The sequence below is a fragment of the Salvia hispanica genome, chromosome 2 (assembly GCF_023119035.1).
Source record: "Salvia hispanica cultivar TCC Black 2014 chromosome 2, UniMelb_Shisp_WGS_1.0, whole genome shotgun sequence".
In the NCBI taxonomy this organism is placed as follows: domain Eukaryota; kingdom Viridiplantae; phylum Streptophyta; class Magnoliopsida; order Lamiales; family Lamiaceae; genus Salvia; species Salvia hispanica.
In genome coordinates this window covers 4,042,306-4,057,624 of record NC_062966.1, presented here as the reverse complement: position 1 = coordinate 4,057,624, position 15,319 = coordinate 4,042,306, and the positions used below count along the sequence as shown (strand labels likewise).

General features: G+C 34.1%; 1 protein-coding gene across 1 annotated transcript; it reads right to left on the bottom strand.

Moving 5' to 3' along the window:
* Positions 1 to 1,539: 1,539 nt before the first annotated feature.
* On the bottom strand, positions 1,540 to 2,214 carry LOC125208056 (EPIDERMAL PATTERNING FACTOR-like protein 9). Its single transcript, XM_048107604.1, has 3 exons — positions 2,024 to 2,214; positions 1,879 to 1,949; positions 1,540 to 1,808 (listed from the first exon to the last, which is right to left on the bottom strand). The coding sequence occupies exons 1-3, from the start codon at positions 2,085 to 2,087 to the stop codon at positions 1,650 to 1,652; spliced, it is 294 nt and encodes a 97-aa protein (XP_047963561.1). The 5' UTR covers positions 2,088 to 2,214; the 3' UTR covers positions 1,540 to 1,649.
* Positions 2,215 to 15,319: the final 13,105 nt, after the last annotated feature.

The following is a 15,319-nucleotide window of genomic DNA, read 5'->3' as shown; positions in this document are numbered from 1 at the left end:
CTTAATTGGACTTTAAGTATTTTATTTATATAGTTTATTATACTCTACGAAATTGAGTCGATTTAATAATGTTCGAGTATAAAGATTATCGTATTAAATTTTATAACCCCGAAAAAACGAATTTGAACATCGCGTACATAAATAATTTGTCTTGGTGTTATTCAAATCATTCTAACAATAATCTTTCCATCAATTGCGAGTCACGCATTTATGATTCACCACGAGGTCACTCACCACAAAAAGCATTTGAATCATATGCATATATCTGCATATTCTTCCTTGCACATGTAATCAGTACAGCTACAAATTTATCCTTCATATCTCGTCTCTTAATTAAACGAGATTAATTTCGTTGTTCGCACAATCAATCCACGTAATTAAATTTGTAAAATAAAACACCAAGCTTTATTTGCATTAATATTATGCAGTCATTCCACACGCCTCAGTTATTTCATTAACGACACGACATTTAAAAGAATAATTTCATTGGTTTAGGATTCGAAAAGCTGGGTGTTAGATGCTGTCTGATTTTGTATTTCTTACAGGCTATAAAACATCCTTGTTTCTCCTTTCCTTCTGTTTTTTTTATACCACCTATTTCTTCATGTCTTTCTAAGGAAATACATAGTCATAGATGTAATTGTGTGATCAGTAATGTATAGTTGATCTCCTCATTTTTATCTGCCACTTGTGTATGTTTCTACACTTTTATCAGCAAAATCATCAATTTCAAGTTTTTTTACAAATGAAGGATTGTGGAGTGGAGTCAAGTACCCTTAATTTTCTTATGCTTCACCAGTCATTACTTATTACTGCAGTTTCAGTTATTTCTACAAGTATCTTCTGCAACAAGTGCCTTTTGGGAATGTGAGATTTCATTGCAGAAATAGCCATAAAGTTGATGCCAGAAGCTTCTCAATACAAGTGGAAAATGGGGCCTCTAGCTTTCTCATATCTTCTCCTAATGACTTGTGGTCAGCCATTTAGTGAAAAAGATAAACTGTATTCAAACAAGATTGCCCCACTTTAGGACCACTTCCATATGCCACTTGCAATGTTTATGCTTCCTTTATAACCATTAGAGACATTCTTCAAGCACCCCTCCCCACCATTATCACCATAAGTCTTGAAAGTGATGTTGCACCTGATAGATTTGTATGCGATGAATATGCGGGTTTGCACGTACACGATGTTCATTTCGTCATTAGAGGCAAAGCATACACTAAGGGGCAGTTTGGTACGGTAGATGACTCATCTATCTTGAAATTTTATGAACAAAAATGACCTTAAATGTGCGTTCTTATCATGCTTAGTTTATTTATCTTTCCTACCAATCTACCCTTTACGATTCGAAGTTGTGATGTCAAGATGATCATATTAATAATGAAGCCATTCCAATCCTGCTTGTTATACTAATAGATTCTTGAAGTAGATTATTCTAGCAAAGCACTTAATTTAAATTATTTAAAATTCTAAGATATTGTATATATCTTCAACAAATGGTTAAACAGAACCCTCAAAACAGCCGACACATAAGAATTCTGGACAAAATGAATCTATATTTTTTCAGTAGTAATAATATAGTATCAAAACATAAGGAAAGGCTGATGCTCCTACATTTGGACAAAAACTCAAAGGTGCGAAAAATTCTATCTGTGACAAACACATTTGTAATGATAAGCACTGTTTATAGGATCGTTGCCTTCAACAGGAACTTGCTCGGCTCTGCACTTAAACCGGCACCCTCTGCACTCGTTGTAGGTGCACGTTGGTGCCACCGAGCCAATCAGCAATCTTCTAGAGCCATCCTGCAATTGCCACAACAACTATGATGTCGAAACTTGTGATAAAAAGAAGAAATGTAACTTTAAGGCTTACTTGTATTCCTCCTGATGATGCAATAACATAATTTCTGCCATTTCCCGGTCCAACTCTACACCCTGTGGCATCTGCAGCATTGCCAAATATGTTAGAATTATGCGCGAGAGAAAAGCACAACGCGAAGGGGGAGAGGAGTTGGGACCTTGGATGAGGAGGGCCGCGCAGAGGAAGGCGAGGAGGAGCAAATGCTTCTCCCAAAAGGCCATAGGCGTGGCTTATCCGTAGTTGGGAGAAAGGAGATGGAGAGTGTATGTATGAAGATAGGAAGAGAGAGTGGATGAATGCTGACCATAAGGAGATAGAATTGGCTAAAATATGCAGTGCTGCTGCAAAAACAAAAGGAGGTCCCAACTTAACAGACAAAACAAAAATATTGAAATAACAGTTTGCTGGATTATTCCATGCGCCTACAAAATCTACAAATTTTTGTATTTATTTATTTTGTTGGCATCATTGTAGGGAGGAGATTCATATCTTTCATGAAAGAATTCACCAAATTATTCATTTGACTGAAATAAGTTTTGCTTTATTATTTGTTTGTGTTTCTAATCTTGCATGTGCTAGTATGATTTTTTTTTTTGTTGTTGATATAATGATAAGATCTCATGCAGTGTGTTGATGCTTCAAATTGTATGTGTGAATATGAAGCATTGATAAGCTTGAATATGGTAGAAGATAGAGCCAGAAGCAGGGGCCAGCCTAATTTTTAGGGGGGTGGGACCCACTAAAGAGATAAGAAATTGTGGGATGAAATCTCTTGGATTGATAAACTTTTGGAAAATAATGGTTTAATATTTGGATTAGTTATCCTTTTTAACAAAATTGTCCCCGACATGTAGATATTTTCTTCCGAAAATTCAAATTTTAGTCTGAATAGAATACGTGACTGGTGCAAAATAAAAAAACATATACTCCTTCCGTCCAAAATCACATACCAACACCGAGCAGAAAGTGAAATGTGCTCAGTCGAGTATAGCGGTATCAAATATGGAAGATTTGACAAGAGCCGAGATAAAAAGTAAGGAGAGAAAGATTGAAGAAGAGTGGAGACTAGACTCTCAGGCATCCCTTGATTCCCTTTTATTGTTTACAAATAATTATAGAATTAGTTTAGATTCTTGAGTTATATTATGATTGTTAGTTATGATATACAACAATATTTGTTTTTACGAGTTTTATTTTTCATTATTCCAATATGTACCATTTCTTCATGTCTAAAATTAATGTGAATAAATGTCTAATCATATACGTTTAACGTTATTATAATGCAATAAAGATCTATCATTTTATGTTCCATTTTTAGTGCAATGAAGTGATATGTGGTGATATTATTTTTATGGTAGAAGTGTTAAAGAAGTCCATAATCTCATTTTCATTAGATGTTATTTTAGCTTTTGTAGTGAAATCCAATAATTTTCTATTTTGTACTATACGACTTGAGTGCATTAAAGCGTTCCCCATTGAAACTGAAAACAAATAAATTAATAGTAATGGTTATTATTATTAATCAATTATAGCTGTGTCAAAATGTATTTTTTTTTTTTTTTGTAATAATTTTGATATTTTGAATATTATAAGTCGGGGATTAACTATTAATTTGTTAGAAAAAATTATTTGTGTTTTCGTAGTATAGAAATGTAAAGGTTTGTCAAAGGTATTTTTCACAAGTGCCTAGACTTGATGTACTCTTATTAAATTGTTAATTGACAATATTAAATATACAAATATAGAAAGAAGTTAATTCGTGCATCGCACCGCACGAGGGTTAATACTAGTAATAATAATATAGTTCAATTACCTACTAACACTATTTTAACTAACCTTTTATTCATCTATGTTACTTTATCATTTATGCATTAATTCTCGTACCGTCCCAAATATGTCTTTACTCTTTATCTCGGCTCTTATGAAATCTTCCATATTTGATGCCGCTATACTTGACTGAGAACATCTCACTTTCCGCACTGTGGATGCTTGGTTGCTCGGTGTTGGTCTGTGATTTGTAGGCTTTGTTAGTTGTTTTTCTGCTATTTTTACTAGCTTTTATTTCCCCTTTTCTTTTGTTGGACCTTTGCTCACCTTCTATGGTTTGAGCCTTTCTTAAATAAATAAATAAAAAACAGAAATTTAGATTGAAAAAATTTGTTAGGTGAATATGTATTTATAGAGAGATCAGTATAAATGTGCTAACATTATTACATTAATTACCGTTCCTTTGAATATTGGTGCATTAATCATTTTTTATTACATTTTAAGTGTAACGTATTGGAATATGAATAGTCTAGCCTATTTTTTTATGCATGTTTATAGTTCTTCTCGATAAAGATTTTATTTTTATGACAGAATTATAGCCAAATATTTATTAATTATAAAGATTATATTTTATTCAGCACGTTTAATCACCTAAAAATAAGATTCTTCATATTATAATTTATTGTGCCATCAAAATAGCTAAATCCTAAATCCTTCGTTCTACCTCAGTTAATAGTTATGAACTAATGTTTATATGATAAATAATCAATATTAATTGTATGAAGTAACGCATATATGAGAACTAATAATGAATAAAACCATGATTAGGAATATTAATATTTTACATTGTGACTACTAAGAAGTAACGCATGTATGAGTAGTACATGTGAATATGTAAATTTATATTAATTACAATAGCACCCAAAATTTATAAATATTTTAAAAAGCAGTCCAAAACTCATCCTTTATATATGTATAGATTAGTGTTTAATGGTGAATTAGTGGTATAAATTGTAAATAAATTGATATATGTGATGAGTTTAGTTGAATTATTCATAAAAGAAAACAAGATAATTTTATGGGATGAAAAAAAAGGAGTATTATTATTAGTATGTAAACCGGTAAACGTTGGAAGTGAAACAATGTTGATTAGATGATAACTTAATTTAATACCTTCTGTACTTCAATTTGAGATAGTTGGGTTATTTAATTATAAATCTAATATAGAACTACTTGCTTAGGACATTTTTGTAAAAGGGTCAATCTTCTAATTATAATTACGCTTGATTCTTTTAATTAACCAATTAAACTGTAATTATTTTAAAATATGACGAATCACTAAAATTTAAAAAGAATGCAAGAATTATAAAAGAAAACTGCGCAATCAACTCTCGTGGTGAAAAAACCCAGTATCCGAAACTGGCCTGCTTTACTAAATTCGACATGGAAATTAATTACTGAAATAAAAAGAAAATATGTGAAAAAACACTAATGTGGAATCAAAATAACTTTGTCTGAGGGTAGAAAGGAAATGAAATAATGGCTTCTCTGATCACGTGATCAAGTCGACTCCGACGGCGTGTGGTCCTTCAACCTCACGCGTGCCACAGGTTGAGTGTTTGGAGCTTCTTTTCGCATGTTTAATATGTTAAATTTTTTTACACATTGGTTAAAAACCATCCATGATTAAGCTTATCTCTTGTTCGATCGAATTTTTGTAAAATGCTTGGCCTGTGACAGTGTATTTTAGTTCGCCTGCATACTGCGAAAATTAGTATGTAGTGTATCTTAGAATAAACCCTCTCACCTTCACCTCTACGGCTAATTTAATTCTACACAATTCATATTGTTTGTGGCATATTTCACATTGTATCTCACTATTATTTTATATAATGAACCAAACTCCACTTTTATGAATAACTAGTGTTAGCACCCGTGCTATGCACGGACCAAATAATTTTTGGCTAATGAACACAAATTGTAAACAATAAATTTTTTTTATCATTATATATACTTTATAAAAAAAGAAAATGATCATATAGTCCTATTCTAAAAAAAAGATTTTCTATTTGTAACAAAATTTATTACATTTGTGATTTATGAGAAGAAACCAAAATTGCTCAAACAACTTAGATCGGAAGATATTGGGAGTGTGAGTAATGAAGATAAAATATTTTTATAGAGTGGAAAATAGAAAAAAAAAAAAAAAAAAAAAAAAAAAAAAAAAAAAAAAAAAAAAAAAAAGAGAAATTAGAAAATCGTACAATGACAGATTATAGTTCGGACTATACATAGGGCAGGTGTATGGGCGAGGCTTAGGACGGCCATCCGCAATGGTGGATTATAGTCGAACCGCCCCATTGCATGCTTGCTTAGTCCGGGCTATTTTCCACTACATTGCTTATGCCCTACCTATTTAGATTTTCAAATATATTTCATTTTATCTAGAAGTCTCTAAGATACTATTACTACAATTTTACATACCACATGGTAAATATCAAAATCTTATCACTAAAATAAATGACCTTAAATAAGGTATTTTATCGAATCATAATATACTTTTTAAAATATTTATATCATAATTAAATAAGGTATTTCATCTAATGATTTCCTCCAAATAAATTATGTTTATTTTTAATCGTTAGTCTCACAAGACGCCATATTATCATTTTTGTCCACCTCAATTATGCAAGTAAAATCATCATTTACATTGATATAAATCTTAAACCAAAAATAAATTATTCTTCCATCGAACAATAACAATGAAGTTGCATGTCATCGATTTACATAACAGTAATTTTTATATCTAATATAAATTTTATGATTGACGCCTTAGCAAAGAAAAAAGGTGCAAAAGTCATAAAAAAAAATAAACTTAACGTGATTCTCCTTATAATAAGTTGAAAATAGATTTGAACTAAGAAATTTCATACCATTTCAAAATATGGTTGGTTTCAAAACATACCTATTTTTTTGTCTATATTAGGATTTCCAAATCAATTTGTTGGATAATATAGACAACATTATATGTAGGGATGTCAATCGGGCCGACCCATCGGGTTTCGGGCCAACCCTACTCGGGTTGCGGGTCAATCGGGTCCGGGCTTGCCGGGTTGTGATTTCTTTCGGGTTGTAAAAGTTCGGCCCTAACCCTAAAAGCTCGGGTTTCGGGCTAGCCCGACGGGTTAATCGGGTTGCTACCGATAAGGTTAAGGCTCGAACAATCCAATAAATCATGATGAAAATTAGTTATATTTATAAAATATAAAATATTTAATTATGATAAATTTGATATATATGCTTAAACTCAATCATAAAATACTAATATTTGTGATATTTCGTGAAATTTTAATGCATGTTAAAAATTTTAATATTCTTTTAGTGAGATTAATTTATATAACAATTATTATATTAATAAAAATTCAATACATAATTTATATATTTACCATAAAATTGAAAGTTATCTTTTTTAGTTATCTATGTCATAAAATTAGTCAACGAAGTGTCGAATTAGGAGTAAAAAATGAAAAATGAAAATTTTACCGGGTTACCGGGCCAGCCCATCGGGTTTTCGGGTCTGGCCCTAACGGGTTGCGGGTTAATCGGGTGCGGGCTTATCGGGTTTTATTTTTATCGGGCTAGAAATTTCCGACCCTAACCCTACAAATTTAGCGGGCTATTCGGGCCAGCCCACTGGTTGCGGGCTACATTGACATCCCTAATTATATGTATACATCATTTATAACAACTATTCTAATTTTAATATTTAAAAATATACTATATTGTAATAATAGTTTACGTGTTGTGCTCATTAGCCGAAAATTATTTGGTCCGTGCGTGCTAACACTAAATCTAAATCTAAATCTAATATAAATACAATAAAAGCTCAAACAAAACGCAAACTGGTAGTATTGATGGGGATTGGTGCCCCTTGCATAGCGGAAGACTTGTACAAAACAAATAAATCAGACGTAGGATCTATTTGACCGATTATGCGATTAATCAATTCACATGTTAAACAGATAATTGCATGCTAGAACGCAAATAATTCATGCTCAAAGAAAGTAAATCCTAAAACATGAATTCTACGGTTTAGAGTTACCGATTTGATTCTCAAAAGAATCGTCGATTGCTCGCGCCTTCTCCACGTGATAATCTTCAATACTAGACCACAGATCTTCTCTCTGGTTCCCGAACTGTATCTCGATATCAAGGTGGACTGATCTTATCAAAATACTAGGACTCGAATAAAGAAGACAGAAGAAATCCTTATCCAATTATGAGAGAAATTCGAACTCCTCTAGGTAGAGGGAGACAAAAAATATGAGTAATAATGAATGAATGATTTATGTCTCCTTTATTCTCCTATTTATATTAAGTTTCTTTTGGGCCCAGACAGGGATCTATGGAAGGTTTTGGATATGGGCTCCCCCAATTAGCTTTTTACTAATTAAATTGAACCCACAATTTAATACAAGCTTATATTGGAATATTACGAGCAGCCACTACAGAAGTAATATTGAACTCTCTCCATCCAAATCCGAAATTACAAGTAATCCGGGTTTCCACTTTGTTTATTATTTATTTTCCGCGCTTAAGATATAAATGTCCATTAATTAATCAATGTCTGCTATGGACTTAATTAATGAACATCTTATTAATTCCAAGAGTAGACTTAGCAAGAAACATTTATTTATTATTCATAGAGTAATAAAACTCCAACTGGCCAGTTTTCCGAATAATAAAACCCTGTTCGAGCTCCTCTTTAGGACATTATCAAACGAGACTCACCTCGCGCACGTTTCAACATAATAGCAATCCTAGCACCGCTAGATATTAATCACCACTACCCAATATATCAGGATTATTGGGTTGCGAAAAACCCGCACCATTTGATAAGTCAAAGTAGTGCATAATCAATACCGTATGCTCAATGCTAACATATGTAGATTAAGAAATAGTATTTTATCAAGACCTAGTCTTTCAGTAGATAGCATAAAGACACGTCTTCTTGCTGTTAGATCCGTTCAGTGCTATACCACACCAATGTCATCTTATGTCAGTAAGGCTTAGAAATATGCGGATCTGACATTGCAACCTTTCACGATAGGTAGCCAAAGCCTATCTAGGTTGTGAAATTCTTCTTTTTCTTTTGCAAAGCATTGCATAGATCTGACCGTGTTACCTTAAAGTGGACGACGCCCACAACCGGTCTACTAAGCAAAAGACTTAGACTTTGTTTACTTCTTATGCATTTAAATGTTTTTAAAACATCTTATAAATGCACAAGCAAACACAATGTAATAATAATAGTGATTCTATTCGTGCGAGACTGCTCGAATAATACTGAATCGGGTTAAAAGTGGATTGTAGAGTTTTACGTATACAAGCAAGATTCTATTCGCGCGAAACTTGCTCGAAACATGCTTTTCAGTATACCAAACCTAACAAGTATTTCATTAAACCCTAAAAACAAAATCAGGGCTCTGCTTCTCGCTACTTCCACCCTCTTCCCGACACTCAGGCCGGCGCTGCGCCGCCGTCCGCCGCCTTCCTCGCCCCCCGTCCCGTTTGCCTCGTCTCTCGCCAACGCTAGTTCCCCCCTGAATCGCCAGCACCCCAGCTTGCCTCGCCGGCGCTCGTTCCAACCTTCCTCGTAGGCACTCCTTCCGCTTGCCTTGTCGTCCACACATCGGACCCTGTCTCGCCGTCAACACCTCGCTGAAACGCCTCTCCGTCCACCGCTCTGCTTCGCCGCTCCCCTGCTTCACCACAGCCGGCCCGGCTGTTTGGAGTACCACTTTCTTCACATCCTCAAGATTCAATTTTTTATTGTAATATGATAGCTTATGATAGTTGTTGTAAATGCTACAACAGTATTTATAATTGTTAAACTTCTTTAGTAAGCTATTGTCTTTCTATTTGATTGGACAGCCATTTCGCCCAATAATCAATGGCGGATCCAAGAGTTGAATATCGTGGGTTCGGAAAAAAATTGGGTATAATAGTAAAATAATTACTCCCCCCGTCCCAGATTAAGAGTCACTTTTTGCCATAAAAGTCTGTTCCAGTTTAAGAGTCACATTTAGAATTTTCCATATTTGGTCATACAATTTTACCCCATTGTTTATCAAAATTACATCAAAATGTCATTATTTACATTAAAATAAACCAAAACAAAAATAAAAATCCAAAAAGTCAAAAGGGACCCACCTTCAACCAACTCACTTCATTTATTACACACTCCACCATCTCACTTCATTTATTACACACTTCAACTCTTTTTTAAAACCCGAGCCATAACAATAAGTGACTCCTAATCCGGGACAGAGAGAGTAATTTTTAAAAATATTTTTAATTTAAGTATTTATATTCGAAAATGACATAATGTTATCTATAATATCAAATTTTAGAAAATTATAATTTTTTAAAATAATTCAAATATAAGGTTGAAATGTTAAATTATACTGTAAAAAATTTAGAAGAAAAATAAAGAAATATCACTATATAATAGTATCATTATTCAAGTACGTGTTTAATTTAAATAAATTAATTAGTGGAAATTAATTGATTAAATGGTTAAAATTGTTTAAAAGTGTAGTTAGGCCAATATCAATACATTTTTGCTTGATTAATTTGAAATACTAAAAATAAAGAAATATAGTAAAATTTTATAGTTTATTTATAAAATTTGAAATAGCACTAGATCACTAGTGTAGGAATGTGTCAATTTTTCATGGTTACACCTATTTTCTTCTATTTGAATTTATTGGAAATAAACAATGTTTAGAAGACTTTCACTCCTCCCCAGACCCCAGACGCAGTAATCCCTCTCTCCTCATTCTTGCCTTCTTAGTCTGAAAACAAATCTGAAAAAGCCTCTCTCCCTCTTTCATTCTCGCCTTCTTAGTCGTCGTTTCCATTGCCGCGATGCCACTGCCGGATTTCAAACACGGCTGCCACAACGTAGTTCCTCCTCATCTCTTGCTCACCTCGTCATCAATTCTCTGTGTTGGGTAAAAGGGCGGTGGGATGGACGCCGTAGGGTCGAAGGCAAACTTTCCGGCCGTAGTCCGGGGGCGATGGTGGGGTCGGCCGACCCCACTCGACCCCACCTGGATCCGCCGATGCCAATAATGATGTTTTGATTCTCAGCATAATTTTTGGGAAGATAAACAGAGTCCTCTATATACTATCCCTGATGCTTTACTTTTCAGCAACATGCCTTAGATATAGAAAACTTTTTTGTAATAGCATTTCATGTATTTCACTCCAGTAAAATCATTTGTTTTATTAATAGATTCTAATTCAATATTTTTTGCCCAATAGATGCGTTTCCCACCAAAATGCATTATTGTGGCAATTTGGTAAATATCCACACAACTGCTACTTTAGATAGTTATAGATAAATGAATATAAATGAACATAAATTAAAGATCGTGTTGCGGTGGACATGGGCCAGATTCCTCTGAACTCATGCATTAATAATTCTACCACGAGGCCAACATATGCGGACTAACTGAATACTCCTTGTGTCTTCTAAAAATAGAAACTATTTCCTATTTGGCCTAAAAATAGAAAATTTATATTTTAGTAAATTTCTTTCTTTCTAATGAGGTGGGAGCAATTTTCTACTAATACATTTTTCTTTCTATCTCTCTCTTATTTTACTAGTTTTGCATTAAAACTCGTGTCGTTTCAAAAGTTCTTATTTTAAGGGACGGAGGGAGTATAAGGGACAAATGAAAGTATGGTGCATGCGAAAGGCAGCAAAGAAAGCAAAGTTTGATCATCCTCTCTCAAAATTCAAAATTGTAATCATCATTGGCACCTCAAGTGAAGACACGGTCATATGCAACTAAAGTGATACCAGCCAGCTATAGCCTATAGGCATATTCTTGTGAGTGGAAGAAAGACTTGGGATAAATTGAGACAATTTTGATTACATTTTGGTATTTTCTAATTATTTTCTGATGCTTCCAACTGCATCGTCATCCCAATGTTTATTCAGGACCTTTTACTAAAGTGGCTTCAGATCACAATGTGTTGTCTTCTATTGGGGTATAACACTTCCCACAGAGGCTATAAGGCTTTTCTCAAGATTGGTAAATCTGTAATTCGTAGAGAGATTCTCTTTGATGAATCAATTTTTCCTCTCAAATCATTCTCACTTACATTTCATGATATCAATTCTTCATCTACCTATCTCATTTGTTTTCCTCCTTTTGTCACTGCTCCAGCCTTCTCCAAATCCCCTGATATCAATTCTTCTCCTCATATTGCTTCCCATGTTTCTCCATTTCACTTTCATGTCACTGTTTTTCCCCACAATACTCTGATATCAATATCTTGCCTTCTGACTCACTCTCATCTTTTTCTCCTGCTATTTCCACTCCTTTCGCATCTCATTCCTTCTTCGACGATCCCAGAAAACATCACATGATCACTAGAGAAAAATGTGGAATTTTTAAGCCACACTTTTTACCACTTCCACTCTTGCTCATGTCATGATAATCTCTATTTTATTATTCCTCATTCCATCAAGGTTGTTTTAGCCTTTCCAATTTGGTTTGCTGCTATGAACGAAGAATTTATGACCCTCCTCGGAAATAATACCTAGACCTTCACACTTATTAATCATCCTAGAAAGAACCTGATTGTACGTACTTAGGTTTTATTGAATTGAAAAGCATGTTGATGGATCGATCCAATGCTAGAGATAAGGCATGACTTGTTTTTCACGACTGGTTTTGATTTTCTTAAAACATTTCAGCCCAGTTGTTAAACCAAACTCCATTAGACTCATGTTGATTATTGTTTTGCTTTCAAATGGTTTATTCGCACCTAGATATTAGCAATGTCTTCTTACATGGTGATCATGGTTTTGAGCAATGGTCTCATCAACGTTTTGTTTCCTTTACCATTCAAGCTGCTGTTCTTAATCTTGGTCTCACTTAGTCCAAAGCCGATACGTCATTGATCTTTAGTATCAAAAAGTCTGGAGTCAAAAGAAGACATATTACTCTATCTGTAACATCCCGGATTTTAGAACTCTAATTTTTTAGCCCTAAAATTAATTGTTGATGACGTGGCATCGAGAATGCTTTTATTTCATGAGTTGATATGGTCAATTTGAGTTAGGGTTTGTGTTGAAAGTTTGAAAGGTCAAACCTATTTAATTTAATGATGTGGCATGTGATATATTAAGTTATGAGGCTATGTGGCAATTTAATTGTTTATGGGTGAGTGAGAATATTAGAGAAAATTTCCATAAATACTTATCACCCTAATTCTTGTAATTTTCGAACCCTAGACCCCTTGGAGAAAGAATTTCTATTTTTCCGGAATTTATTTAATCCTTGGGATAATTATCCAAATTAAATTCCAAGAGCCAATTATTTCCTTGTTTAGAGATGGAAAAATCGAGCCTCCTTATTCTCCTAGTGATTTTCGAAAATCACTATAATTGGGAAGGAAGGAATTGTTTTATTTTATTTGATTCCTTACTTGATTTCCTTCCATACCTAAAATTTAATTATTCTACCAAATCTTTCCATACTTCAAGAGATCTTGCCTTACTTTATTTTAGTCAATATTCAAGAAATTCATGCCTTATTTAAAAGGCATAGAAATCGCCCCTTACCTTGCTTCATGGAGGATTTTCCTTATTTTTATTTTGCTCCATGATATTTTATTCTATATGGAAAAATACCAAAACAAAATCTTGGCTTTTTGGAAGGCCTAATTTTCGAAAATACCATGCTAGATGCCTAGCCTATTTTTGTTAATTCTTCTTCCCTACTTCACAATATTATTTTATTTATTTATTTAATTGGGAGAATGAGATCTTACCAAATATTCTATTCTAATTACCTAAAGATCTTGTGGAACTCTATAAATAAGAACCAAAACCCCAACCCTAGCCCCCATATTTTCGGCCCTCTCCCTCACATACACTCTCTCAATTTTTCTTCTACATTACTCCATTAATCCTTCATCCTTTGAGAAGAAATTGAAGTTTAATCCAAGAACTTTGAAGAATCAAGGCTAATACTTGTTTTCTACCGATTGTTTTTCGCTAAAGAGGTATTTTTGTTTAAGAGTTATGTTTGTTCTTCTTCTACCTCTTCTTTTCTTCTTCCAACCGATTAATCGGTCTTCTTGAACCCTCATGCATCTTAGTTGAGTGAAAGAGGGATAAAAAGGGATGTGGGAACGTGTGTATGTGTGTGTGCCGAGTGTGTGTGTGGCGTGTGTGTGTGTGTACCGTGTGTGTGTGTGTGTTGTTGTGTGGTGTAGTGTGTGTTTGATAGTTAAATAATATGGTGTGATAAACATGATCTTGATTAATTAGTAATGATAAGATAAATCGTTGGGAAGAGGGAAAAGTAATGAGACATGCATGAGTAAGAGTAGTATTGAACCTAATTTGTGATATGTGCCTATGTGATTAAAAGGTGAAACTTTGGTTGCGAAGCCGGATAACGGAAAAGCGAAACTACTTGAAAACTAAGCAATCGAGGTGGGCTTTACTCTTAAAACTCTCTTTTATTTTGTCAAAATGTTATTCGGTGTTATAAGGGTGGTTTAACTGTTATGCCATGCCTATGTTTGTTTTAATGTGATTGTTGGATATGCTTATACGAATTCGGGTCTGAGTATGGGCCGCAAGCCCTACCAGGCTGTGTACACAATGGGATCGAGAGCCGTCCTTGCTAGTCGGCCGGTCTCGTGGGCGAAAAGTGTGGCCACACTTTCGTCGCACCATGGAATGATTGTTAATTGATGAGAAAATGGGAGGTTATTTTGACTGGCCAGTCTATGAAAATATATTTTTGTGATACTCGTGATATTCCTTTTATAACTGCTTAAAACTCGAGTTCACTTGGTAAGGGTGGCATAACTTATAAAATGTTTTGGCAACGAGCTCACTGAGTATTTCAAAATACTCAGCCCTGCATGTGTTTTCCTTATGTGCAGGTTGAATGACGACGAGTGGTGGCGGGTGTTGAGCAGATTAATGAATTAAAAAGGATATGTTGAACTTCAAGCGTAGTTGTGTCTTCATACATAGCTATACTTTCTCTTGGTCGTTTTCCGCTGAATTTTTTATATACTTTAGAATTTCTTTTTGGAATATTTGCATCTTGCCTTCGGTTTGATGCCTTAGTCTTTCCTTGTGACTTTGACTTGGAGATGATGTCGTACTCTCGAGATTTTGATCGTGATTTATGATACTTTTCTTTCCTCTAATCATCTAGGTTAAGTTGTTGCATTTAATACTCTGATATCTCTTTCAATTCTTTTGGTCAATACTCTTTAAATGAAACCCTAGCCTATGTTTACTTCTTTGGAGTCGGTTTTGGGTAGCAGCCGCCGCATTTATTGTACCCTGGGAGGGCGGGCTGTTACACTATCCGTCCTACGATATGAGACACATTTGGTATGCGCACGGGTTTTAAGAAATGTAAAGAATAGTGAGTTGAAAAAGTTATGGAATATGTGGCCCAGCTTTTTGTAGGAATCAGATCCACAAATTCACTAATTACTGTCCCTCTTTTGTATTACACCGCTACTGAGATGGCTAATCTCAGAAGGAACAAGCCAAGTACAAAAGAAGACTCAAGATTACAAGTAATCTAAGTACTGACTACACTAATCGAAACTTTAGCTTTTAGTCGGTCTT

Coding starts and splice junctions, on each gene's coding strand:
- LOC125208056 (XM_048107604.1), bottom strand. CDS start 2,087: ATGGCCTTTTGGGAGAAGCATTTGCTCCTCCTCGCCTTCCTCTGCGCG. Junction 1,950..2,023: donor CGCGGCCCTCCTCATCCAAG/GTCCCAACTCCT, acceptor GCAATGCTGCAG/ATGCCACAGGGTGTAGAGTT. Junction 1,809..1,878: donor CATCATCAGGAGGAATACAA/GTAAGCCTTAAA, acceptor TGGCAATTGCAG/GATGGCTCTAGAAGATTGCT.